This window comes from Amblyomma mixtum, chromosome 2 (genome assembly GCF_055824585.1).
Source record: "Amblyomma mixtum isolate Tamu chromosome 2, ASM5582458v1, whole genome shotgun sequence".
Classification (NCBI taxonomy): Eukaryota; Metazoa; Arthropoda; class Arachnida; order Ixodida; family Ixodidae; genus Amblyomma; species Amblyomma mixtum.
This window is the reverse complement of record NC_143013.1, coordinates 285,907,109-285,934,370: the sequence shown is the minus strand read 5'-3', so window position 1 is coordinate 285,934,370 and position 27,262 is coordinate 285,907,109. Positions and strand designations below refer to the sequence as shown.

At 46.6% G+C, this 27,262-nt stretch overlaps 2 protein-coding genes across 4 annotated transcripts in view; one reads left to right on the top strand and one right to left on the bottom strand.

The window, feature by feature from the left end:
- The window catches only part of Smg6 (Smg6 nonsense mediated mRNA decay factor), an 86,820-nt gene extending 81,145 nt beyond the window's left edge, over positions 1-5,675 (top strand). For all 3 annotated transcript variants that reach the window (XM_089574285.1, XM_089574284.1, XM_089574283.1), the window contains exons 18-19: positions 984-1,065; positions 2,112-5,675. In XM_089574285.1, the coding sequence (XP_089430411.1) occupies positions 984-1,065; positions 2,112-2,242 (213 nt within the window). In that variant the 3' untranslated portion in view covers positions 2,243-5,675. The remainder of the gene's footprint in view (positions 1-983; positions 1,066-2,111) is intronic.
- Positions 5,676-8,598: 2,923 nt separating this feature from the next.
- On the bottom strand, positions 8,599-11,112 carry LOC149364344 (uncharacterized). The gene is made up of 2 exons (XM_089574291.1): positions 10,607-11,112; positions 8,599-9,147 (listed from the first exon to the last, which is right to left on the bottom strand). Exons 1-2 carry the CDS (start codon positions 10,886-10,888, stop codon positions 8,764-8,766), a joined length of 666 nt encoding a protein of 221 aa, XP_089430417.1. The 5' UTR covers positions 10,889-11,112; the 3' UTR covers positions 8,599-8,763.
- Between the last annotated feature and the right edge of the window lie 16,150 nt (positions 11,113-27,262).

The window sequence follows — 27,262 nt, the reverse complement described above, 5'->3', positions numbered from 1 at the left end:
GACTTGGTATTGTCAGAACTCTTTTCCCGGATTCTTTACAGACAGCTGGTCCTGTTTTCAGTTGTCTTTTGCAAAAGGTAGCTATAGCCAAGTGGAAATCTGTACCCTTGGTCACAAGTCTTCAAACCTCATGGTTTGCTTCTCATTTCAGCTGTGTAGTGAGAAGCTTACAGCACACCTGAAAGTCTAAATCTCGATCAGTGACTCTCAGCAGACAACACTTCTGCTATGGCATCTGCCAGGACTGGGGCTTCATGCATTTTAAAACTGTAAAGGAGTTTTGTGCACAGTCATTTGCATTGGCAATTGTAACTGCATTTGTTATGCCTTAGATAAACTTTCAGCATTGTTGTGAAGTTCGTGTCACATGCTCGTGTCACAGCGTATAATATTACAAAACTTGCTTTCCAAGGGTCTCTAATGTGTGTGACAAGCTGAAAGTGGGCTAAGCACAAACTTTTGGATCTTTAATCCAGTAAATCTAGCATGTGGTGGAATCCTTGATAAGCGGCAAGATCCACGTAAAAAACGGTTTCTGTGCTAGTGTTTCAAATACTTCAGTGTTGGTAATAGGTGCAGCCATCTTTGGTCAAGGAGCATTTTCCTCCCATGTTGCCCAACGCACTCCATTGGCATCTATTTGGATGTACCAGAAATGCCTGGCAGGCTTATAAAGGGTGCACACAGCCACTCTAATTTAGTGCTGTTGACTGCAGTAACAAGGGAATTTTAGCCCTAACAGGCAAGCTAATGGCTTTATAGTATGGCAGCATACCCACAGATAACTGAGATTGTTCCGCATTGATTAGCACATGGCTGGAGTGAGCCTGTTATTATTACCAGCCAGAGCAGACTTTGTTTTGGCTTGCTGGCATAAATTCTCATCTTGACCTTTGTTTTCTGCTTTGGCATACTGCCTTCACTTTGTACTTAGCATTTGCTAGATGCTTGCCTTCCAATCATAACTCACTTTTGCCTTCTAGGGGACCAATGACGACCAAATTTTGACCTGCTGCCTGCTGCTATGCAGAGACCGGGCCGAACATGCCTTGCCCAGGGAACCTGGTGAGCTTCCGGCAGTTTTTTATGCAATGGGGGGGCAGTCAGTGCCATTAAAGCAGATATAGTACTGATATATGCATTTCTAGTTATATTCTCCTGCCTTTGCACTCAGTTAATCATCTTTGTTTTTTGTTTGTCTAAGGACTGTCGAGAGTCTGGTGAATTATCTTTGCTGCTTATGGATATATTTAATTGCTTAGTCTTGAGTTTCTGTGAGGAGCCATAGCAAGAGATGAGCGATGCACAGGGAAGCCAGATTCAGGGAAGCCAAATTCAGCTCTCACATCAGTTAAAAGGATTTGGTGAATACAGAACAAGCAATGGGCCATTGTCAAGCAGGTGAAAGGCTGGATGGATGTCTCAAAGGCTTTTGGGACCTGTTACGAAATCTACCATTGCCATTCTCTCGTGTTTCTTTCAGTATAACTTTTTACCTCAGGTTCATACTATGGTTTCCCAACCTAGTGGGAATGCAGAAACATTCACATGTGGAGGAAATTTGTTGTACACAGAAGGAAAAATTAAACTGTCTTAGGAAGAACAGAGTTCAAGTTAAGGCCTTTAATTCATTATGAAAAAAATTGCTGGAAACTTAAGATTCTAATAGTTCTGAAATGTAAGTTCTGAAATGTAAAGCTCACTGCTCTGTAGGCCCGCAACAAGCACTGGTGACTAAATTTCTTAAATTGCACTGGTTATAGCTTTCAAAGTATCAAAGTAAATGCAATAGCCATCCTAAAGTTTTGTATTGTGCCATTAATTTAAAGTTTGTACCTCTCCAATTCTCTGAAAACAGAAAAAACTCGTGTTAGAACCGTCTCTCTCCTTTTTTTTTTTCTCTTTGATCTCTAACTCCTAGCATCCCTGAAAAATAAATAAAATTACCTAAACTGATGTAAGATGTAGCTTTATGCTCTGCGTAATTTAGCATATCACCACGAATAAGAGAGCATGCATTCGGTTGGGCCAAAGTGAAAGCTTCCTGCTTAGATTAGCAGGCTGCCCAATCACTTACCAAGACATTCCATCCCCCTTTGTTTTTTTGGCAGATGCACCTGTGAAGCTGTATCGTGAGGCAGTTCTCATCACAGAGGACCGGAACCTGTGCGTAAAGGCCCTCACACACAATGTCCCTGTGCGGGACCTGCCAGCCTTCCTCCGTTGGGCCAACATCTCATGAGCACCGGGGTCAGAAGAAGCTTCGCGCGCGAGTGAGAACAACAGAGGCGAGAGCGGGAACTACATCAGCTGTAGCAGCAGCTGTACAGAAAGATCTCCTGTGCCCTGGATAAGGGCTCTTTTTGCGGACACCCAACAGCAGATACATCCCCCCGCAGCCATGCTAGCACATGTCTCAGGCTGGCCAACGAAACCCCAAAGCACACCGCCACACTTCTGGGAGGGGAGAGCACCGCTTTTGCAAGGGTGTCTTGAAAACAGAACAAGAAGCAGCAGTGGCCATGCCCTTCAGTAGGAAGGGGGCGCATTACTACCCCAGAGAATTGGGGAGGGGTGACGTGTTCCACGAAGCACAAACAACGGCATGCGCATGCCTCTATGGCTGCAGAAAAGCAGCATCACAGATTCATTTCCTTGTTTTTTTTTTCTGTCTCCTTCCTCAGTTTCATCATATTTTTGTTTTTCATCTACCATGGATTTGGAGCGAACGCCAACCCTGTTGAGTTCTTTTTTCACTCGTTAATAAAAACTTTGAGGGACAGCAATCGTGTTCTTTTTTTTTTTCCAAGCTCTTCTGAGAAGCAGTTTGTCTTGTGCTGAAGTACAGGAAGGATGGGCATGTAATTTCGTCTCATTCTCTTGGCTATGTCTTGTTGGGGCAAATGCGATAAGGCGAATGGTGTGTGTCTAGTGCTTGAAATTTTTTCTTCTCCGGTGCAAGCGTATGATGGGAGACTTGTTGCTGGAGCGGCACAATCATTGCACGTGGAGGGTACACAAGGCATGATGTTGATGAAGAAAAGCCACAGGTGAGGGTGCTTCTAGATTGAGCTCTATTTTTGCCACTGGTGAGCTGTGAGAAGATTTGGGTTTGTTGTGCTGCGAACGGAGCATGCTTGAGTGTGGTTTTGCTGTTGTTTTTCGCGAACATGGTGAGTGGATGATCGTGACTAGAACTAAGGCATGGTAATAACATCGAAGAGCAGTAGATTGTCAAAGCAGTTCACTTCGGGGCAAAAGTGCTTCGTTGAATGAAGGCACACTGTTTTGCCTCTCTCTCTCAGAATTTCTCTCTGTTCACTATCAAGTTCACAATTCTTGCACAGAACCACATTTACACTCGCATGTTTCCTAGGATATGCACACAGTGCAAAGTTGTAGCATATCTGAAAGTAATGCAGCCTAGCCGTAGATACATCATTTGGCCTTCTGCCTTTGATGGCTAACTCCTTCTTATTCAGCTGTGTAATTTGCATTTCAGTAAATTTGTTTTCAGCGACTTTTAATGCAGCGAATTCACTGTTGTCAATATAAAAGCCTTTGACTTTTTTTTTAAGCTTTGGTACTAATGTATTAGCCCTGTGATTCCGTGGTTCCTGCTGTCGTGTGAAATAAAACAAAATTTTCTTAGCTACAGCACTTGTTCATTTGGCAGCTTTTGTGGTATGTACGTGTGTGTCATTGTTGATTCATGCGTACATTTGGAGTGAGATAAGAAAAGGTGTATCTTCAGAGATTTCACAGCACACAGATTCCCATGTGTACATGCTTCATTGTTTCGTGCCCCAAGGTGCCATATTGTCACAGTTTTGATTTGAATGGTTGCATTTTTTGTTGTGCAGTCATTTTGAGGTTGTGATACAAGTCGTGTTCATAATGCATTGTTCAGGAACGCTGATTTGGTTTGTGGTTCCGTCACATTGTCCTTTGCTGGCTCCAGTTCCGACTGCTGTTGGCTTTTTTGCTTTCCCTTTGAAGATGGTCATCCACTAGCTTGGATTCTTGTCTAATTTCTGTGTGGTGTACCCTGCTTTCATGTAATATATTGGGAGCTGAGTTTTGCACTTCTCTCATCTTTCTCAAAACCTGCTACGACCTGTGTTTTGTCATTTCATCCACACTTGTATTGTGTTATCAGCATGTTGTAAGCGTAGCTTTAGCACACCACCACGGTTTCACGCTACACGTGGCTGCATGGATTTTGTAATTTAGCTTTGTTTTCAGGTATTGTAGCCATCAGGTCTCCACACTAGTATTAATACCAAGGCGTTCTTTGGTGGTTGCCATTTAACTCCACTTGCATCATTTTCTTTTTTTGCAAGTCGGACGCCTGTTTATTATAAATAGTGAGCTCTGGGTGATAGCGGATTTATCTTTCTGGGTAAGGGCGTATTTCTGATGACACAACCGAGTATTGCTCGGAAGAAGTAATGAGAACCGTTTTTTATGAACTGCCCAGTATTTTTATCCACATCCACTCTTTGGTTATGAACTGTTGACTGCTGGTAAGTAGTAGTACGTCTAGTGGCTATCTCATATATTTTCTGCAAGATATCTCTTCTGCACAGTTCTCTTGCAGTCATGGTTTGCTTTTACTTTTCCAAGATCTGCTTTATCTTTTTCCATCTTTCAATGACAAGCTTTGTACGGTACCTCTACCTTCGATACTCACGTCAAGGATGGTAAAACAATTGCAGTAGGTGGCGCGAAATCAATGATAAAATGAATTTGTTTTTGTAGCTGCTGCTGATGTGCAAGTAGATACTGCATGTACAACTTGGAGCTATTAGTTACGTGTTTCCTGTATAGAAATGCAATGTTTCACTGTCCTCACTTTGGCATTTTGAGCGGTGCTGCAACTAACTGCCTTCGCCTCGTCACAGTAAAAAAAGCAAAGCCAGCCGGTAGCTTTCAGCACGAGATTTAGCGAATTCGTTGTGCACAGTACTATACTCATTTAATGCAACACTAGCTTGCAGTAAGGGCAAAAACTAGCACCCCGCATTTTCCTGTAGCCCACAATAAAAGGAAAACTTGCAGTAATACCTCACGTTCTCTTGAGAAGAGTTTTTCAGGCCATGTCCAACCACACTGCAAAATGTTGCCAGGGAATTGTGGCAAGTTTCGATGGACACTTTTGTTTGTTTATTGGTTTTTGTGAAAAACCAATAAAATGGTCTTTATTGAGAGAACCGCTTGAAACCAAAAGGCAAGCATTGCTCTTAATGGTTGCCTTTGAGCTTTGCTGCTGTGAACACGCACTGCGCTCGCTGCAGAATGGTGGAGTTTCTCATTGCAATACAACTATCGCAGTCTTTGACTACTGACAACTAGCTCGTGTGCAGTTTTATTTGGCCGTTGTTTCCTCTGAAATGGTATCTTTTTGTCGTACTGCTAGCTTTGGATGTTATTCGTCATGTTCAGTGAAGAGTACAAGGTGTGTGTGTTTTTTAACTGTTATACTATGTCCTACTTTTTTCTCTGCTGCCTGCCAGTTTACTCCATACCCATTAAGTCTGTTTATTCCAGGTGTACTTGTCAAAGCTGCCATTTCTTCTCTTTATGTGTTTGTGTGTGGATCCTGCCAGCAATGAAATCCAAATACATTCAGGTCGTATGTGATGGTCATTAAAGTTTGACAATTTCTATTACGAGCTCTGCCTGCTCTTTCCTTCCTTTTGTACTCTCACCCTGTACTGGCTGCATTATTTGCCAATTTGTTCTCCTCTGGCAGATTAAAGCTTAGCTGTGGCGAATAAGGAATATGCGCTCTGAAAGTTAAAAAATGCATAGCTCTCGTTTTCGTTTCATTCCATTACATTCTTGAGTGTCTTTGTGTATACTGGTGTGATTGAATTGCATATTTGATACTATGCCAGATTGCTTCTCTTGATTACAGACTAAAAGTTGGCAGTTGTCTAACGGTAAGAAAACAGGGAAACTTGGGACGGACATGGCAACTTGCTCCGGCCGCTGTTTATGCAACATTCGTACACTGCCTGTGATTTCATACGGCTTTCCTTGGACGGAGAACATGCGCCACGTTGCATTTCTGGCCAGGTGTTAGTGGCATAACTCATCACCTAAAGGAGGCCTAAGCACATAGCGGATACTTACACTCACGTCTGGTTTCCATCACAAAGGCAATGTTCTGCCTGTTATAAAGAAAAGGAAAATTCCTCAGTGTGATAGAAGTCAGCTTGACCGCCATCATGCGGGAGTACTGCCAAGTGGAGAAGCTGATTTACTAGTCATTCACAGGTTACACGTACGGTGTTGCTGCCACCAGAGAGGGATCGGCAAACGGCGTACATTTTCATCTGGCATCATCTGCTCAAATTCTGTGCTTTTAGTTATGCGGCGCAGCACCTTTAGCGCATTATTGCGTTCAGAGTGGGTTTGGGCCGTCAAAGACCAGGTAAACCTGCATATGTTCCCTCCAGATTCCATGCTCAAGGAGGAGTGCATAGTTATTGTAAATCTCAACATGGGCAGTGGCGATGCAACACAGGAATGACGAAGGAACACGCAAAACAACAGCACTATTGTCGGGGCTGGCCTGTTGCTTCTGTGTTCCTTCATTCGCCCTCTTTTTTTTTCTGCGTTTCATAGAATTTGCAGCGTAATCAAATTTGCACTGAAAACCTTTACCCAAAGATTTCTAAAACACTACCAGTGAACAGTGATTGTATCGGATGGAAATTGTGAACCGCCTCTGAGGGTAGCATTTTTCAGCAACCACTTGATTGTACAGGTACGTTGTAAGAAAAGAGAAGCATGTTTCCAGCACGGTTCATTATGTGCAGTGATTGCGGCGGTTGCTGGATGCGCACTAAATTCGGAGTCTGTTGAAGTTTACGGTTACATGGAGCTACATCCGCAGCCAACTTCTGGCACCGGGAAAGTAGTAGCTACGGCTTCTATCAAAAATCAAAGCATTAAAGGAATATAGACACCTAACTCTTGGGTGCGTGTTTTATTCTTTTTAATGACGGTTTGGTTTATTGGGTTTAATGTCCCGAAGCATATGAGGAACGCCGTAGTGAAGGGCTCCGGAAATTTCGACCACCTGGGGTACTTTAACGTGCACTGACATCGCACAGTACACGGGCCTCTAGAATTTCGCCTCCATCGAAATTCGACCGGCGTCAGCAGCCGAGCGCCATAACCACTGAGCCACCGCGGCGGCTTCTTTAATGACGCTTAAGGCATTAGTACAGATGGATTACCACGTGGTATTCTGCGACCGCTGAAGAATTTATAACCGAAATTCTTTCTTTCTCGTGCTATCTCAGTTCAGCAGCCGAACGGTGACTGTGACGTCAGTCTGCAATATAATCGCTCTTTGTCGTTGTAATTCACTACATTGCTAAAGTCAGCCTGCCTCAGGAGCCGAAATGAAAACAAATGTAGAAGCAGCGATTGTATTGCAGTGTTTTTCATGCCTTATGTGACCTTACGTGAAAAACACTTTGACGTCGCAGTCATCGTCGTAGGCGAATACTTCCTACTTCCGTCTAGGCTTGTTCATAATTTACATCGGTCAAAATTGTTACCTGCATGTGGTGCTACAAAAAATGGGCTAAAATGCGCACTGCAGGCAGCGTATGTAGGAAATCGGGTAAGAAACGGCCACTGACTGGCAACTCTCCATACGTCTCCATAGCGCGTACAGTGCGCCACCAGTGCGCGCGAGCTGATTGGTCCCGACGCAGCTGAAGCGGATCGCGCTATGTTATCTCTTGTTGGAAGCTCCCGAAGCGACCGGGTACATGAAAGCCATAGGACAGCAGTACAAAATTCAAGTAAGCATTGGTCAGGGAGACACGATCTCTCCAGTGCTATTTGGCAGTGCTGGAGGCAACAGTTGACGATAAGATTTCATGGGAAATACCCTATTAGTCTGCGAATCGCGCGGGGTGAACTGCAAAACTTGAGCAATGACGTAGGCAAAGCAGAACGGCGAGTCCACAAATCGAGTGCGGTAAAAGCGAACAGCATTTTATGATTGGTAGGGAGAGCACGTCCTGACCACGAGAGCGAAATAACAAGAATGGGGTTTAGTGCATTCGGCAGACACTCTCAGATCAAGAATGGCACTTCACCAATATAGAGAAGTATATAACAGCTGTATATTACCGGCAGAAAGGTGGAGGATAACGCAGCGAGCTATGCAACGGAAACAACGCGGATTAATAACATCCTAGTCCTGCAGTGGGTGTAGTAAGGCTTATGATGACAAGAGAGCACGGACTCAAATGATTGCTGCACAGATGAGGACTTGATGGAAGAGCCTCAATAAACATTCCATTCCATAATCGAAACGTAAAGCTTGCGTAGAGCGGCAATTCAACGACCCCCCCCCCCCCCCCTCACACGCTCGATAGGTGAGGCAAGTAGGTAAGTGGTGTACACTTTTATTTCATTACAACCATGCAGGTGGTATCCCGCGTGATAGTCAGAGTCACTGGGTCGTTATTTTGGCTATTCGAAACGATAACAATCTAGGTACTCAGACGTGGGCAGCAGGAGCGCTTCCTACATGGTTGCCCCGAGTCCGACAAAGAAACGGCCAGGTTAATTTTGAGCACATTTTTATTGGCTCCAGACTAGTCGCTGAAGCATCCACAACGAACGTACAGCACCGTTTACACAGATTTATGTACACGCAGAACTTCTATGTACACGCTATGTGCAGGGCTCTAATCCCGGCGCGAGTAGCACCTGCATCCCTTTAAAAAATTAACCAAGCACGTTAGCGATTGACAGGAACGTGGAGAATGGCGATGAGCATTCGGGGTAGGCGTTGCTACACACGGGCAACCAACCGCGCTTGCCAATGGCGGCAGCTCTCCAGAGGCCGTGGGCCGGACTACCGTGCGGTGCACGGGACAGGCCCTTGAAGAGGTCTCCGACCGTCGTGCCGATGAAGCTGTGCGCTCCCCGCCGCGCGACCACCTCACAGATGAACTTCGAGACGCACGTGTTGGCATCGAGGAACCCGACCGCCTTAAAGAGTAGGGTGTCGAACTGGCGGGCTGGGGTGGGTCCTTTACTTGATTGATCGTAGTCGTGCCCGCCGAAGTGGTGATGATGGCCATGGAAGTGGTGCCGTCTGCTACGTACCTGCGAGTTGCGTAGGTACAACAGCGTTAACGTGCACTGTCGCCACACTTAAACTGGCGACAAATGAGTGTCAGTGCATTTTCACATGTTATACACAAAAAAATACACGACTTGCACATGCAGTCCTAAACGCCCACATCCTTGGTGCAGGCGGCGAGATGCGGATTGTTAGACCGGTGCGCGGATTTACAACGTAGCCCTGCACCTCCCACATAACGGCCGCTATGACCGCTGCATGCCATCTGCATTAGGCTATCACTCTGGACACAATACTTAAAAACTAGCCCAGCACGAAGTTTTGTTAAAATGGACACAATACGTGGGGTACGAAGCGCATATTTTGCCAGTAGCGTAGTAGCACACAAGCAACCTCAAAGAGGGGAAAAAATCGCTTTAGGGCTCCTTTACAATGTGGAAGAACGCAGCGGCTTTTCCCCGTCAAAAAACCCTTCCGGCGTCGGCGATTCTCCATGACCCTGCTAGCGTGACAATGCAGGGAGCGGCGCCACAATGGAGAGAGGGGTCATAGAGGGAAGGGATTATCCCTTTTCATCTACCTCTCCCTGCTTTCTCACACTAGCAGGGTCCTGAGAATCGGCGACACCACTGGATGGAAGAGGGTCCTTTGACGGGGAAAGCCCCTGCGTTAAGTTGTATCCGACCATAGTGGCATAGAAACAAACAAAAACTTCGAGACCCTTTCGCTCCCCTGAGGCTACGTTGGAGATTCCTCGAAGCGTTAAACGTACCATTGAGAATTTCGCCGAACTGCAAGCAGCACTATTTCCGTTGCAACTATCTCTCCGCTAACACGGTGCAAGACTTCGAACCTTCCTACTATCCTCGTGCTTTCTGAGCTTGTTATTGCCAGGCCTAAATTATTGCTCGTCCTACCCACTGCAGCCGTCACTGCCGCGCCCACATGGTATAGGTTCCTCAAGGCAGCTGTGAACGCGGTACCTTTCTCTAAGGACCCAAAAGACCAAAGATATTGTAAAATCTGCGCATGACGTACACCCGACACAAGCTGCGAGAATATGGGTACCAATGGCGCACGCATTTTAACAACGTCACGTGCGGCCTTCTGCCTTGTGCAATTTTGCCCAAGAAGCGTTAAACGTACCATTGAGAATTTCGCCGAGCTGCAAGCAGCACTATTTCCGTTACAACTTTCTCGCCGCTATCAAGGCACAAGACTTCGAACCTTCCTACTATCCTCGTGCTTTCTCAGCTTGTTCGGGCAAGGAAAGATATTGCCAGGCCTAAATTACTGCTAGCAGGAGCACATCCGTACTGCATGCAGGCATTCACTCCCTGGGCTTCGAAGAAGCGTCATTCTTTACGCGTTACACCAGCCCTTTTCTCGCTGCTCTGCCACCGTTCGTGGCTTCCCAGCAGACAGCGCCTGTAAAATGGCAAAAGCAACGAAAGCGAACACGAGGTTTGTCGGTTGACTTACGTGAACCTTCTGGCGGGTGCCGCGGCGGCCGCCTCTGCTGGCTGCGGAAGCGATTCCGACGGGCTGGTCGGCCGACTCTCGAGGTAAGAGGAGTCTGCCGTCTCGTCGGGCATGTCGGCGCTCCGTAAATGCATGGTTGTCAGCGGCCGCTCCGGAGGAAGAGTTAAACACAGGACTCGGGCTGCTGGCGTTGCCGGCTGGCGCGGCGGCACCCAGGCTCAAGAAGACCAGCGCGGCGGCGAAGCAGCAGTAGAGAGTCGATGCTCTGAGCGGCGCGGTCATCTCTCGCAGCTGAAGACGAATGACCCCGAACTTGGCCACCGATACGCAGTCTGCCGCGTAGAGGTGACCGACGTCCAACCCGGTGCGCTACTTTGCAGGAAGGGTGCGACCTAGGCAGTGGACTAGACCGAACTGCTGGCCTGGCGGCTCTGAGCCCTTTTTGACGTGCGACCGGACCCCAAAGACGCGATGGGTGCGCCACCGCATTCTTCACAGTAGTGGGAGGAGCCGGAATGGATTGACGAATGAAGAGTTTACAGAACGACAGAACATAAGGCTTAACACTGGTCTGTACGTGAGGAGGACTTCCCTCCTTTCCCCTCCCAGGGAAAGAAGGCGCAGACCCTTTGACATGAAGGGACAGGTTGACGTTTGAAATGCCTCCTCGAATGCTTATGGCCTTCCACCCGGATGTCAACTCACAACTGTGACTTAAGGAACCCTGTTCGAAGGATGCACATCTGCTAACCTAATCCCTTCTTCCTATCAGTCTTCCCACCCTGACCCCTCACTTTTCCTTTTGTCCGCTAAGTTCTTGTCCTGACACACCCTGCGGTTTCACCGGATGTCAGCTCACAACTGTGACTTAAGGAACCCTGTTCGAAGGATGCACATCTGCTAACCTAATCCCTTCTTCCTATCAGTCTTCCCACCCTGACCCCTCACTTTTCCTTTTGTCCGCTAAGTTCTTGTCCTGACACACCCTGCGGTTTCACCGGATGTCAGCTCACAACTGTGACTTAAGGAACCCTGTTCGAAGGATGCACATCTGCTAACCTAATCCCTTCTTCCTATCAGTCTTCCCACCCTGACCCCTCACTTTTCCTTTTGTCCGCTAAGTTCTTGTCCTGACACACCCTGCGGTTTCACCGCGGCCTTAGAGGATTTCACGTGCATGGCCCCGTGACTCACAGCCGTCGGAAGGCGACTTTCTCTCCCCAGATGAATCACCGGCTTCCTTTCCGGCAAATTCTGACGTGTCGAAAACTTAAGTGCCTTTTAGGGGAGAGGGGTAGGAAGAGGGAGTATGTTCGTACAGGAAATAGCAGCCTTTGTTGTTAGGTTCAAGACTGCGTGTCAAGTACAACGAGCTCGATCGCATCTCTTAATTTCGCCCGCTGTTAATGACCTCGGCCGACCCAGTGGTGAGGTTAATGATGAAGGTTTCGCACGCCGATGGTACTTTTGCTTATGCGCAGATGTAAATCGTAGTGTACGCCGGTGGAAGCAATGACACTGGTCTCAGGGTTATTCACCGAGGATCCGGCAGCACCACTTTCAGTACCAAAAATACATTTCTATGCATATGCTTGCAAGCCAAGCGTTTCTTGGAAAACTCCGGCACTTGCTAAATAATTTTTCAACCGCCCAGCTTCCGCACTTTCAACGCGACACCCAAAACCTACACAAACTCCTGTCCTGTTCTAATCGACCATCCCTCGCTTTCATGCCTGGCCCGATGGCCTGGAGGGGCACTTGGCGTCAAGGCCATCAGTGGAAAAGAGAGCTTTTGCCGGGCGGGGGCTGTTTAATATGTAAATAAGTGATTAGGGAAATGGTGCGGGCTTCGACTTGGCCGTGACCCACGAGCCTTCCAGGTGAAGCGACGACAAGTGCAGGCCGTGCCTTTCCTAAGATGCTCTTCAGATAATTCATACTTGTCAGCATTCTACTCAGAAACGTAATTACTTGTATTTGTCTATTTGTAGCTAAAACTTGTGAATGCAATTTCTAAACGCAATTACTGGTTTGTACTTCAGGCGCCATTAAAACAAAAACATAGTATTAACAGCGTCATGCAGCTAGTCTAATAAATAGAGGACACTGCTTTCTAGATACCAACAACCGGTTAAAAATTATACTAACATTCAAAAGTCTAATCGGTTATAGCTATTTCACAAATAGTTACTTGTATTTGCGTTAGCTAGGTTCATGCTGAAAGCTTGAAAGTAGACGTGGTAGCAGCAAAATTACAGTAATAAGTTATTTTTCGAAGCATGGAGTTATGAATTACTTTTCGAGGCTGGCTACTTAGTGCAGTGTTATTTTCATTTGAAAAGTAATTTTCTGCAAGGAATTATTCCTTGCTTTTGTCAAGCATGCATTACGAAAACAGGTTTTCAGCCTCCTCTAAGCCGAAACATTTCCTAGAGCAGGAAGGGATGAAACTAATACGATGCGCCATTTAAAATCGAAATCAAATGTCGAGAAGTTCAATTGCCTTTGTAAAGAAATTGTAATCCGATGCAAGAAATACAGCTCATGGTGATTTTCTAGTAATTTTGTATTATTTTTTGACAGAAGTCATTTGCAACATATTGTTTGATTGGCCCTGTACAATGTGTTTGTTCAAAAAGCACGTATTGCAGTGCTTTACAGTAGAAATAAGTAATGCGGTGTTGCCGTACTAACTTGTTCTTCTAGATTTCGCCACTGTCAATGAGAACCCTCGGCACACACAGAGAAAAGCGAACAGTGAGCGTCATTCCTTTGCTATGCTAACCGCGACGGGCCATGCCATTTTGTCCGGTTGAGTCCAACTCTGGAATGAGCAATGCACGGCAAGAGATATGTGCCGTGGCCGCATTAAAGCACGTGGCAAAAATGGTGCATGGGCAAGCTATCCTGCCGCAAGCCATGAAACTTTCAGCATTTTAAAAATAAACACATAGTGAGCAGTGCACCAAAGGTGTTTTTGCGCACAGGCTATGCGGGTTCCGGAAAAAAACGTACCCATTTTTGAAGCAGGAAGAAACGTCTAGAACCCCCTGTGATTTGAGCATTCACCTCGCATACGGTAGGCGTGGGGTTCGATCCCCAATGCCTCCGTGTACCCACCGGTTTTCTAACCGGCATAGGCTTTCCCATGGCCTGGTGCTTAGCTTATCTTACGTTACGTGCAGTAGCAGAATGCATTGCTCTCTAAACTGGATACTTGTCCCCGCTGGTGCTGTGCTAATCGTCTTGTAATTGTCGACAGGCCACTTTAAGCCTAATCTCCCAGTACAGTCAGGCCGTAATTAAACGCGAACACGCATATGTCATATTTTTCTATTTTGCATCGTTGTATTACTTTATAACCAGTTTACGAATATGTCCTTGGATCGACCCTTTACCCAGAAACATTAATCAGGCTAGTTGTACACTGCAGCTGTTAGTACACACGTAAAATATTTTTTTTTTTGTTTATACACGCTGTTCGCGTTTCATTCTGGCCTGACCGTACATTCATTCCACCAGTAGCCACCAACCGTGGGGCGTCCATAAAAAAAATGATGGCGGCGGGAAGAAGGTGGCCGAGGTTAAGTGTGTCTCTGGATCGGTCGCCACTTGAGCGAAGTCACCATTTGTGCTTAGGTTTTTCTTGGCATGACCTGCAATACATGACCATAGCGTGATCTGGTACTGCAAAATTTTATGCTTATATTTATTCTAAAAATCAAGGAAGAGTCCAATAAAGATGGCAGCTATTTGTCAAGTTGGTTCGTGAAGAATTCATTCCTTTGGTGATATTTCTGTTTGGGCCTTTTTTTTTCCTAGTGTACGCTTTCTCAGAGGACTTTGGTATACGGAACGTTTTTCCCAGGAACGTATCTTTCGGGGATATTTTTTTCAACACCGAGGCAATACGACCACATGGAAACAAATTTGCAGAATAATTTTCATCGGCAGCAAATCACTACAAATTTTAGTCAGTGGAGTTGTCCCGCATGCTTGTGTTTGAAACTTAGGAAGAATTTGCACCTCTATCCCCTTAATTATGCACACATGATGGTGACGATCGGCGATCAACTATTTCTTGGTGTGATGTGGCTGTTGAATGCAGAATTTCTTTGGTTGAGTTATGGAAAGTGACATTGTGACGCTAGAGCTTTGTCACACCGGGATAAAGCATTCTACCGTCTCGAATACGCGCTACCGAGGATTTGGCTTCAAACGTGGTTGCAGATATCTCGGAAAACAGGCGTGCTAGGACAATTATACCGAAAAAAATAGCGGAATGTGAGCGTATTTAAGTGTTCTCTAAGCATGCTAACTGTTGTTACTAAAACGTTTAGTAAATGATACTGGTTAATTAGTAGGCAGACGGCGACAGTTCATTTCCTCTCCGCACGCTCGATACCCTAGTGCAAAAAATGTGCTGCTTTTTGTCGACCTTTGTTTTGTTTGCTCTTACGTTCCAAAACACGTGGTTTTCAGCCTGTTGCGAGAACAAACAAAATGTTCGCGCTACCTTGCCCATGCCTGTTGCTACGTGAACATCACTCCAGCAAGAAATATGGCGACGCTCAGGAAGCATTTTCCGCGAAGGTCGAGAAATTTGCACGAGTTCCGTCAACAGACCGAAAACACTTTTTCGGACCCTTCCACGAAAATAACGTAAAAACAAATGTGTAGTTTTTAAAGACGGGATTTATTACAGGCAATACCGTAGCTGTCGCGGTTGTTAATCATCTTTTGCATTTTTCAGAATTCATATTATGAGCATTTATTTTTGTAAGTAAAATTCTTGTTTCGGCTAGTTGGTTCATGGTGAAAGTAATATGAAGAGGCCGCAACCATCGGCTACAGGAAAAGCTCTAAAGTCAGATTCCAGGCGCCGGCCTGGAGGTAAGTGGCGGCCGCGCCTCTTCCCCGAATTTTTCTGCCATGTGTAGCTGTCGCGACAAAGGGATTGCTGTGCCAAGTAGCCTTTAAGCAAACAAGGGGAGGGGAATTGAGGGGCTCGTTATAGCCACAGAAACCAAGGGGCACAGGTTTTCTTTTTAGAAAACCTGTGCCGGAAAGGCATACATGTTAGAGGCAGAGGGTATGTGTGTGTTGGGTGGAGGGGTCCTGCTTTGACTAGCTACAATATGAATGGAACCGCAGCGGAAATTGGCAGTGCCCTGGTCTTGCCAAGCGCTCGTGACTAAGCGTAGACAGCTGACCCTCAGTCCATGTCTCACTGCTGAAGGATGTGACGAGGCGTTTTTTTCATTGTTAACATTTCTCGGAACAACTGCCGAGCTTTCACCAGCTGTGAAAAAAAAAAAAAAAAGATATTCAGTTCAGGGGACGGTATATATAATGACATTCCTCTGCCCTTAGATGACGCATTTCCAAGAATTTCGGGTTGTTTCTGTTCTTTCGACTGCAAGTAGTGCCACGCTCTGTGGACACCGTGGTCTGCCCGTTGGCGGGAGACGGGTAGGAGACGAAATCGCGAACCCCAAGAGGTCGAAATAGATCCGGAGCTCCACACTAAGGTTGTGAAAAGACAACGTAAGGAATTAGGGCAGAGAGTCGGACAAAAAATACGAGACACAAACCAGTGCTTAGCAAATTAATGACGTTGAGCGTCTTTTTCATTGTTCCTCAATTTCGCATAATTTTCACAATAGAGAACCAACCAGACTGTCACCTCGCTTTTGCAGCTTCGGAACGCTAAACCGGGTGCAGGAAACAAATGTTTCTGGCAGAATTTTTGTTAATGAGATTTATAGACTCAGGGCATCAATGGACGAAAGTGATGAAGGATGCAGTAATGATTAATGTAATGGGACTAGGTTAGTTGATTTTATGAAGTCTAGTATAGTCCCCTGAAGAAGCGCCTTCAAGGGAAAAAAAGTATTCAAAGTGGAAAATTACGAAAAGATTGAATACCGCGGGAGCTCACTTGAGAAAAAAAAATTGACCTCTTTATTAGACTCTCTTGTTTGAGAATAGATGCAAGCATGAAGTATTTTTCAGTAAGAAAAACCACACCAGAAAGCACTTCCGCCGGTGACTTCGTTGAAGCGCCGAAAGGTCTAGAGACGGACTTACCATCGGCCGCTCCGTTTCCGCCGCCATTTTTTTTTTTTTTTTCATGGACGTATCTGTGCGTTATTTAGTCACTTCTGTGCCGATGGGTGGATTCACTGAAGCATACAATGCTGCATGATTGTTGGTCCTGTGCATTCCATTCCATCTAGACTGGACTCGCAAGCGGATAAGTGGTAGGCGTTCGCCGGGAAGTTGAAAAGTTTTTAGCTCCGTTCACCCGCTCGTAGCACCAGAAACTTGTGTATTTAAACAGCCTGGTATTTCTCGGGCAGCTTCTGGCATAATTCGTTTGAGGAAATATGCGCAATTAAAGCCCTTCTACAGCAATTAGATTTAGCACAGCACCAGCGGGTGCCAGAAGCAATATCTTTTTGTCTCATCGAAGCCACAGCTTTATACCTCCTTTATTCAACTTCATGGCCTCCATTTTGAAAATAACTACCGCATCGTATAAATCAATACCGGGATAATAAACCAATTCAGAACGCACTGCATAACGTTACTACACGTAACGTGAGATAAGCCGAGAACTAGGTTAAGGGAAAGCTAGTACTTAATAGAAAAACAGTAGGCACCCGGCGACACTAGGGATCGCATCCCCCCCTTCCCTCCCACATGTGAGCCGGATGCTCCAAGGAAAGCTTGGATGTTTTTTTTTTTTTTTTTCAGAATTCAAGGCTATTCAAGAATTCGAATCTAAGAAGCTACTAGGTAAACCATGCAAAGTATTTTTGCACTAGCATTTAAAATGGTCACGTAGACGTCGATTAAAACCTCGACGACGTAAAGGCTTCTCCTCACAGCGCTGAAGAAGTGCGGAAAAACTCGTAGTGACGTCATTGTTGCTGAAATTTAAGATGTCCGGAGCCGCCAAACGTATGCTTCGTGAGCTTCACCTTCGATGGCGTTGGTTTTATTCCAGGAAACGATCGTTTCGTCGCTGGAAACGTAGCGCCGTCGTACGCGACGCCATTGCCGGAGCCTCTGTGCACTGCAGAGAAGCCTGAACACCAACGCCGCTTTATTCGGTGATTACCACACCATTCCAAATGCTAGCGCAAAGTAATTTCGCGAGCTTTACCTGTATGGTTCACACATTCGGCCCTTTTAAACTCATTGAATTCTAAAACCACTTCAGGTTTGATGACACCCGTTTGGGGGCATTGTTTCCTACTTCGAAGAAGGGAACATTTCATCCGCGGACGTTTTTTTGCGGAACCCCGCTAATTCTATGCAAAAAAAAAACATACTATTTCACCCCAGACGGGTCGTGTCATAGTTAGACGGATAATTAGAAGCATCTCTTTTCTTTTTTTATTGGGGTGTTGAGTGTTGTCACTTAGAATGCTCCGTCTGCAGTCATGTAATCCACGTGGCACCGGTCCATGCAGACGTTGTCACTTGCCTGTGTGCTTCACACATTCGGCCCTTTTAAACTCATCGAATTCTCAAACCTCTCGCTTTTGGTGACACTGGTTTGGGGACATTTTTTCCTACTTCGAAGATGGGAGCATTTTATCCGGAGACTTTTTTTTTTTTTTGCGGAACCCCGCTAAACTCGATGTAAAAAATAGTGTTTCACTCCACGTGTGTGCTAGTCATGGTTATATGGATAACTAGAAGCATCTCTTTTCTTTTTTATGGGGGTATTGAGAGTTGTGACCTAGAACTATAGTTCACTATGATGGAACGCTCCGTCTGCAGTCATGTAATCCCCGTGACACTGGTGCATGCAGACGTCGTCACTTCCCCACCCATGAGAGCAGGAAAAGGTCTTGGATTTTGGTAAGGGAAATTTCTTTTCCTCTATCTTTCTCTTTGTATGAGCCTGCTGATTCAACGTCGTGAAAACCCGTGGCTCCGCCACTGACGACGACCTAATCCACGTGCGGTTCGCACATACGGTCTTGACTGCGAGGCCGGCTTGTCTGTCGACCCTTCGACCACGCACTACACGCGTGCCGGCGGCTCGGGGACCGTCAAGAACGGGGCCGACCCCGTCCGCCGCCGCCGCTCGCAGCGCGGCCCCCGCAAGTCGGCCAAGGTGGCTCATTACAGCCCCGGGGGTGAAGGTCTGGCGGCGGCCGGGTGAAAGTCTCGCTTCCCGGGAAGGAGACCTCCAACGGACGCCGATAATAAACACAAAAGACGCCGAAGACGGTGTACAGCTAATCGCTTACTCCGCTGCCGAGGCGGCCCGGGGCTCCCATAAAGCACCGACTGTTTATAGAACCCCCCTTACCCGGTGCGCGGCTAGCGAGCGGTAGATCCTCTGCGTGCGCAGCCATTGATCAAACGGACGAACGAGCCGGGCCCATTGGACGCCGGAACGAAAGTGTATATACATATGCGAAGCGACGGCCGGGCTTCGGTAACGCGAGTCGCCCGCTCAAGTTGTTCGCGGTGACTGCATGTCCAGCGTACGTGCGCGTGTGTGTGTACTCACGGCGATATACGGCTTCAACGCCCTTCGCCTCGTTTCTCTCATGCCTGAGCTTTTACCCGTTTATGCATTTTCTTATTCTATGGGCTTGAGGAAAACGGGTAAGGAGAATGCACGTATGACGCAGTTTGGCGAGAAAAAGACCGATGAGACGAGACAGGGTGGAATTTTTCCCCGCGGCGACCATGGCATGGTTTGGTGGAGTTTGGGTCATCGGCGCAGTTTGGCTTTGTGTCATCTCTGTCACGCACACACACGCAAAAAGAAACGTCCACGTGGAGGTAGAAGAATACAAATATGTCTATATTGATTCGTGCTTACGAAACATTGCGCGCATTACTTGTTCGGGCACGCACACGAGTTTATTGTCTACCAATGGACCTAATCTGTCAACGAAAGCGCGGCCACTGCATAATTTTGTTGCAACGTCCGATGAAATTCAGGATGCTTTACGGCGAACGCACTTTTGATCAAAACAGACTTTTCTCTATGGAACCACCGATAACGATCACCTACTCATGGTGGCCTTAGCATAGTACTGCGAGAAACAGACGGGTTTAGTTACTGTAGTCGCGCTTGTTCGTCTAAAAGGACGCCCTATTTTCTGCACTCTTGCTACATGTTCATCAAAACTGCCTCTGTCGCGTCGGTATTTGCGAGCACGTTGACGTCGGAAATAAAAATGGCGTTTTATTGAACGGAGCTAATTTTTTTTGCCCTCTTGTTCATGTAAACTTATTTGCGTTGCCATTAAATATATATACTGCACATATTCCGACATTCTTGTTTTCAACTGCAATAATTTTTTAGGCAGCCGCAGCGGTATGGCTATGGCGGCTAGCATGGCGACCGTAGCAACCATCTGCAACCGTTTCGGTATGACGGTGCAACATTCACAATATTGCACAAAGCTCGTTGATAATCGTAAAAAAGTGCTTGCAGTTTGCAATCTACTGTACATTAACTGTACATTAAAGTTCTGAAGCGCGAAAAGTAATATTTTTTTGTGCCTTACTTGAACAGCCATCGTCACCACCATCAATTCCGAATGACACTTTATTTTTCCGTGTAGCAGCACGCCCCGAAAGTGTCACTCGTTCTGGAGAAGTGCACTTCGTGAAAGTGTCACTAAACTTGCCCGTGTGACAGGGGTATTAAGCTCGTCCGCCCGCCTAACTTTCTTCCGCCCCCTGCTACGCTTGCCTTCTCTCGGAATCCACTACGTTACCCTTAAAGGCCAGCACTTATCTCGCCTTCGCACTACATGTCCTGCCCAAGTCCATTTCTTCCTCTTGATTTCGACTAGGATGTCATAAACCCGCATCTGTTCCCTCACCCACTCCGCCCACTTCCAGTCTCTTAACGTTACACCTACCAATTTTTTTTCCATAGCTCGCGGCGTTGTCCTTAACTCAAGCTGAACCCTTTTCGTTAGCCTCCACGTTTCTGCCCCGTAGGTGGGATGCAAATAAGCAATAATAGCAAAGCAGCAAGTTGGGCCACCTGGTGTTGGCTCATGAATGAATGAGCGTTACTGCGTGTCAAGACTGACCCTTCTTTTCGTGACTTCTTTTAGCGTTGTGTCACTATTTTAACGCAGTAACGCTATTTGAGCCATAAAATAAGCAATAAACCAATAAGAAATTCCGTATAATCTCTGTTAACAGGTTTTATTTGGGTGGATAAATGATCTAACATTAATCTCGCACGAATTTCTCTTTTTACTTCAGGAGAAATTGTTATAATCCGTGGCCGCTGCTTGCGGCTGTGAGTGTATGGTACAGTACCGACAGAATTGCATTCCCAGCACGAACGCTTCTTTCTCAGTCTCTTCACTGACGTACTATATTCGAGCTAAGACAGCTCAATAACGGCCTCACACCAAGTCCGACGGCCGGTGTCGGCGGCCTTGAAACGTCGCCAATAAATACCTTTTTAACGCAAAGCGCATTTAACCACTCCCATCATGCAAAAGGTAGTTCTGCTACTCCTCTCTAAAAAAACAGAAGGCCGCGCGAATGCGCAGCTTCATTTCCTATGCATCCCCTCACTCCTCCCTCTCTCCTATTGCTTTCGTGAATCGTGCCAGGTGTTATGGACAGGCGACATATCTTGTGACTGTTGCCTGCCATCCCTCGAGATCTGCTCCGCCCTCTCCATTCTTCTTTCGACTCCGTGACAGGCGACTAAGTAACCCGCATTGTCTACGCCTGACGAATAAAAATGGAATTGCGAAGAACATGCAAATAAGGGCGGCAGGAGACGCGAGACACTGACGGACGCCTTCGGGCATAGAAGCCATGGGACGTGGTCGCGACGAACAAACATCTTGTTAGGGGGACTGTCGCCTGTCTTGTCTCCGTGCCGGCAGAGGCGGCGATCCCGTCAACAGCGAATACAAACGTCGTGATTCTCTGCCTCTCTCCTATACATCCTCCAGGGTGCACACTGGCCACTGCCTTGACGCCGCGTTTTGTCGTCGAGTCGTCGCGTGGACAAGCGCAGGCCAGCGGAACGTGCGTCTCGGCCGCTTCCTCTCGCATTCAAAGCCCGATCGGAGGAAGCCAGCCGTGCTTTCTCTCCATTCTAACGAGCACTGCGCGGGCCACCTTCGTCTCTGTATTTCTGTAACGGCCCACAGCGGCGCCCTGTCCTGGCGACGGTGGTAGCCGGTCGCTCAAGGCTCGCGACTTAGGGCGCAGTGGCGGAGTCTCTGCGCGGTGTTAGGTAGGCGCTCGATGAAAGCACTCGCCGCCACAAGTGGTCTCTGGCCTCTGTGCTTCTACTACGCGAAGAGACGAACGCGTCTGCGTGGGTTGTGTCGGCCAGCAGGACGGTCCGTGGCGCCCACTGGCGGCACGGTGTCCTCTGTACGGAGTGGCGTTGTATGCAAAAGAACTGGTACGACGGAAACCGATGCGCCGTCTAGAATGAAGAGTACGTTAAGACCTAGTGGCATTAGTTTCTTGACATGCTGCCTTTCTCGTGTCACCCCTTGTGCTTTTACGTTGTCGCTGTGTTGGTCTCGCGGTACAGTAATGTTTCTCGGGATAGTTAACAGATGCTCATACGCAAATGAACTGCGTGGAAGGTATACTCAGACACGGCACATGCGCTGACTTCCAACTTTTATTTTTCAAGATGGGCAGTTCCAGCTTTGTTATCAGTTCATAAGGGTGAGAAGAAAGAAGAGATGCACAGGCGTTAATCCCATGTTTAAGGCATTCCTTGGTTCTCTATATCGACTCGGCACGGCTTTTTCGTCACCTTCCATTGCCTCTTGCATGAGCATAAGCGACACCTCTCAACGGCTGTAGTAAAATGTGATGACAGTTTAAGCTTTATGTGTCCGGGAATTGTGGGCGAGAATATGGCAGCAGAATATGTTCGGCGGTTCAGACACGTGACCTTTAACATGAGCCGTGCTTATAGCAGCTGAGGCTGTAGAAGTCCAACTGCGAAACTTGCTGCGTTATGTTGGTTCTCTTAGATTCTCAATGAAGTGGGTGAAACTCTTAATCAAAATCATGCATTAGTTTGCGGTGCACTGCGTTGTGATGTTACCGCTGGCAACGACAGGGGCTGCTCGATAGCACCGTTTTAGGCTCTTTGCAGTCCTAGCTGAACGTAGCACGTCTCCCAAACTACGACGATGAGGAGCGAGTCTTTATTATCGTGGTATGGCTCGAGCATCTTGATACTGAGTAGAGTGGCGCTTCCATTTTCTTAGCGATAACGCGGCCAATCCACTGCCTAATACCACTATACAACGTCACAATTTTTTCATGGCTAATTCATTTTCCTAATTTTCATTAGCAGCTTCCACCGATGTTGCCCGACGTACTCAGGGCTGATATCTAGCAGGCAACATCAGTCAACAACAGGCAACACACCAATGACAAAAGGATGGGTCAAGAAGAGATTCACCACAAAATATGGTGCCCCCCCCCCTCCCTTTTTTTTTTATACCAGCAGCTAAAAACGGCGCATGAGCAAAACTGTTTAAAAACGCTAAGGGATATGATGAGGAAAAAGCAAGCGGTTCTCGGGGCCGCTTCGGTGAAAGCCCTTGAAAAAAAAAAAAAAAAAATATATATATATATATATATATATATATATATATATATATATATATAGACACAGCCACTGGTCGTCCATATTTCATTGCATAGGTCGGCTGACATGGAGGTGAAGGCGAACTGAGTCGATTGGTGAACGTATCCATTGAGTATGCGATGCCGGATCTGCGGGGGGCTCACAACAATAAGGATATGTTCGCCGTGGAAAAGCCCCCGCTAAAAAAAAATAAAAAAAGGAATTATCACGGGTAGTCACGCGCAAGAGAAAATAGCAAGGACAAATAGCTCCTTAGAGAAATGAATAGTCAACAAAGAAAATGGCCTCTGCTTCAATTTTGTGAAGCAGAGTTGAGGTGTCGACCTGCGGCCATGAAATTATTCCGAAATTATTCCGGATGAAAAAAACATACTTGACCAATTTTAAAAAAAAAAATGCCCATAGACTTATTTACTTGCCGTTATTACTTATTTTATTCAGTTACATCGCCAAAATTGTTCAAGAATAATGTTTACGTTTCCCGGCGACATAAGTACTGACAAATGTGCATTTAACAAGCTATCGAAATTCCAGGCCTTAGCTAGCAATCTTTTCTCTTGCGTTACAAAGAAAGTTTGTGCTCTACAAGAAAGCTCATTCAAAGAGGCAAATGCTCGGTTAACTTCAGTTTTTCCTCTTTGAAGTTGAAGTGTGGTTGACTAACGTATTCCCGACAGTGCATTGAAAATTTAGAGCGACTTAAGCAGAAATTCTGACAGTCTCTTTATTAGCACTAAAACATGGTTTAAGAAGTCTCACTGTTGGCTATGGCCACTTTAGCCGATGGTGATGGTGGAAACCTCTTTATTATCAATGCCCTTAGTCCGGGTCAGTTCTTAACCGAAGCGGGATAAACGTAGTTCTGGTGTATGGCTGCATATCATTACGAAGGATATAGATAGTGATTAGTCTGCACTGAAGTCCTGCATGCTTGCAGGCACAAACAAGTTCATGGTCACTGTTCGCAGCCTATTGGACAATATTCCAAATGGCAGTAATGTCATTGTTGTCTATCTGGAACCATATTATACAAGAATTTGTTTATGTAAGAACGCTACGTGATCAGCCAGTATTGAAGTGCTAGCCAGTTATGCTGCTGACAAGGCTGTAGCCCATTGATGACGGTCGACCACCATTGCGAGGCATGAAATTTTATTTTGTCTCACCTGCATACAAATGGTGAAATTGCGTTGAGGATGACTCTAGATATTGAATGACATTATTTTAAAGCTGTTCCGATCACTGGTTTTATAGAAAAAAGTGGTACAAATTTGTACCACTGACGAGAACTCACATGCGATATGCATTTGTACCGGTTTCCTTTATACTTATTAAAGAAATTGCTTTAAGAACTAGTAGGAGCAGTTCACTCATGGAATGGCTCAAAAGATGAAAAAACAATGATGCCAAAATGCGTCACGTCGAACTGAACATGTGCGCTTGTAAAACAATACAGACCACCAAGGAAGCCTCAAAGCGAAAGATAAAATACCCACTGCTATCTCTTTGGAGACTGTACACAGACCCGTTTCTTTGGCTTAGCTGGCTAAAAACACGCCTAATGGTTTGTTCGATAGTTCGATGTATGGCAGCACTCAAAAATATAGTACACAGGCGCACCGTTGTCTGTTTGCTGGCGCTTGAAGCACAGCGAACAAGTGGCACACATCTGTACAACACAGCCAGTACCAGTGTCCTACACAAAGTTAAGTCAGGGTTTGTGACTACGACTTCGTGGTTACCTCCGACCCGACAGAGTACGTGGGGTGCAGAAGCGGGGTATAGGACAAAGCGAAGCTTTATATATATATATATATACGTTCTGCCTTGAGCGCAGGGCTCCCGCAGGTCACGACTGTGGTTCCGGCCGTTACACTCGCGAAACTGTCCGAAGCACGTACTGCCCCTCCTCTCGATGCTGAGCTCCCCGAACGAGCGGCGCTGGAGGTCCTGCAGGAAGCGCGGTTATTTCATGTTTATTCATGACCCATGAGTAACCCATAGCGCGCCACTGTAGCTTCCCTCTCCCTGCCTTGTTCTCCCTCTCCCCCTCGATTTTTGTGTACCCCGGGATGAGAAGGGGGCACGCACTTTTTTTGCTTGTTTCGATCGGCCGCCATATTCTTTCTTTACTTCTCCTTCTTGTGATTTGCTCTTGGGGGCGCGTGCGGCGTCTGTCCTCTGGTTTTGTGTGAACACGAAGGTCGTCTTGTTCGGGACAAGGTTTTCTCGCGTTTACGCTGCTGCCGGGAAGAAGAATAATATTGCGTCTCGACGAATGCCGGTGACGACGCGATGAGAACGCGCGCTTCCAGGGAAGCACTTTGCTGCAGCCGCTGTCCGCGGCACTGTGCGCTTGCGCATACGCAAGTAACGTTGTTCGCGCACCTTTGTGCGATGCGTGTATACCGTGCGTCTGTCTGTATACGCGTGTGTGCGCACCTTCAAACCACGCGTAAAACAAAGGACAAAATGGCGTAAAAATTCCGCGTAGAACAGTGTGTGAATGGGCGCCTGTAGTAATCGCCCGTTCCACTTCAGCCGAAGCGTATGCAAAACAGGAACGGCTCGTCTAGCCGTCATTGCGAAACTATTACGCCAGAGATGGGGAATGCTGCGAAGTCGCTCTGGCTGGACTTGGTCGGAAGCGCGAACTTAGAAAAAGGTCAATGTTTTCCCGGTGAATAAAGAATATATGAGCAATGTTGAAGGAATTGCGAATCCTGATGCTTGCAAGTATATTCTGCGACAGACATATCGCGTACATAAGGATGGGGGGGGGGGGGGGGGGGGTCAGTATTCTCTATCCTCTTATTTTTAGTTGCGTTGCTTGCTTGAATTTTGTGTAGACAGTACTGTATACAATAACATACTGTCTTTCAAATACACGGTTACATGTCTACATGGGCCATTCATTGTAGATGGGCCATTGTAATACATGGGTCATTGTACACATGGCTAGCTCAAATGGCCCCTGTGCAAGTTGCACGTTCTCGTCAGGCAGAATTTATCTGCTTTTTGACCTGCCACACTTGACCCCATTTGTATGGATTTAAAAATTGCCGGGGACACTTAAGCTCCGCCTTAAAGGGTATGAAGCCTTAGCTTCAGCGGGTTAATGCCCGCATATGCGGAATTCGTCATTCTCGACTTTGCATTCATGGGAACCTGGGAGTCCTCATACCACTCCTTGCGCAGTGGTGCAGCGGTTAAGCGCCACTGTCCTGCGATGGCAGGTGCTGCTATCGGTGAGGCTTGTATGACCCAGGTTGCTTCTGCTGGCCAACTTCTCGCGTCCTATTTAACTGCCACCTGCCACGGTGATCAGATTGCGCACAATCCGGTGGACAGGTTGTGATGACGCCACAAGGTCACGTGACCCAGGCTGCCCGCCTAGGTTGCTTCTCCGGGGATTTTTCGCTCACAGCGCCGACCTGGCGACGACGCCGCCGTATTTTCTCCACACACACACACACAAAAAAAAACGTGTTAAAATTCCAAACATGCAACCTGAATGCCTTGCACGTGACGTAGCATGCTCCTGGATGGTGAACCACGCACGGCTTTCTCGATGCTAGCCGGAGCAGATGATTATAAATGGATGCTGGTTAAATGCGGCTCCTGTGAGGTCGGCGCAATAATTAGCACAAATAGTGGACGTTGCTTCACAGTCAAGACTCGGCGTGGAAAGAAATGAAGCGGGAGGCGATGTGCGCCCGAACTCCTGCCGGTTTAAGCAATTTGGGAAAGGAAGCAAAATGGAGGCTGAATGATGTTATACTACTGAAGTCATATGTACAGTCTGCCAAAAGTAACCAAGCTGCATAGTTTGCTTCTCTTTCGTATAGTAGACCAATAACATCTTCCATAAAGACCAAGAACTTCTTTGAAGGTGAGAACAGGGGTTCTTCTTACCATACAGAGATTTAGAGTTTAAGGGCTGGCATAATAGCCTTAATATACGACTGAGAAGAAAACTGTGCAGCCTGGTTACTTTTGACAAAGAC

Excerpts from the sequence above, each read along its gene's own strand:
- LOC149364344 (XM_089574291.1), bottom strand. The coding sequence starts at position 10,888 with ATGACCGCGCCGCTCAGAGCATCGACTCTCTACTGCTGCTTCGCCGCC. Across the intron at positions 9,148-10,606 it reads GCACCCGCCAGAAGGTTCAC|GTACGTAGCAGACGGCACCA; the intron begins GTAAGTCAACCG and ends CGCAACTCGCAG.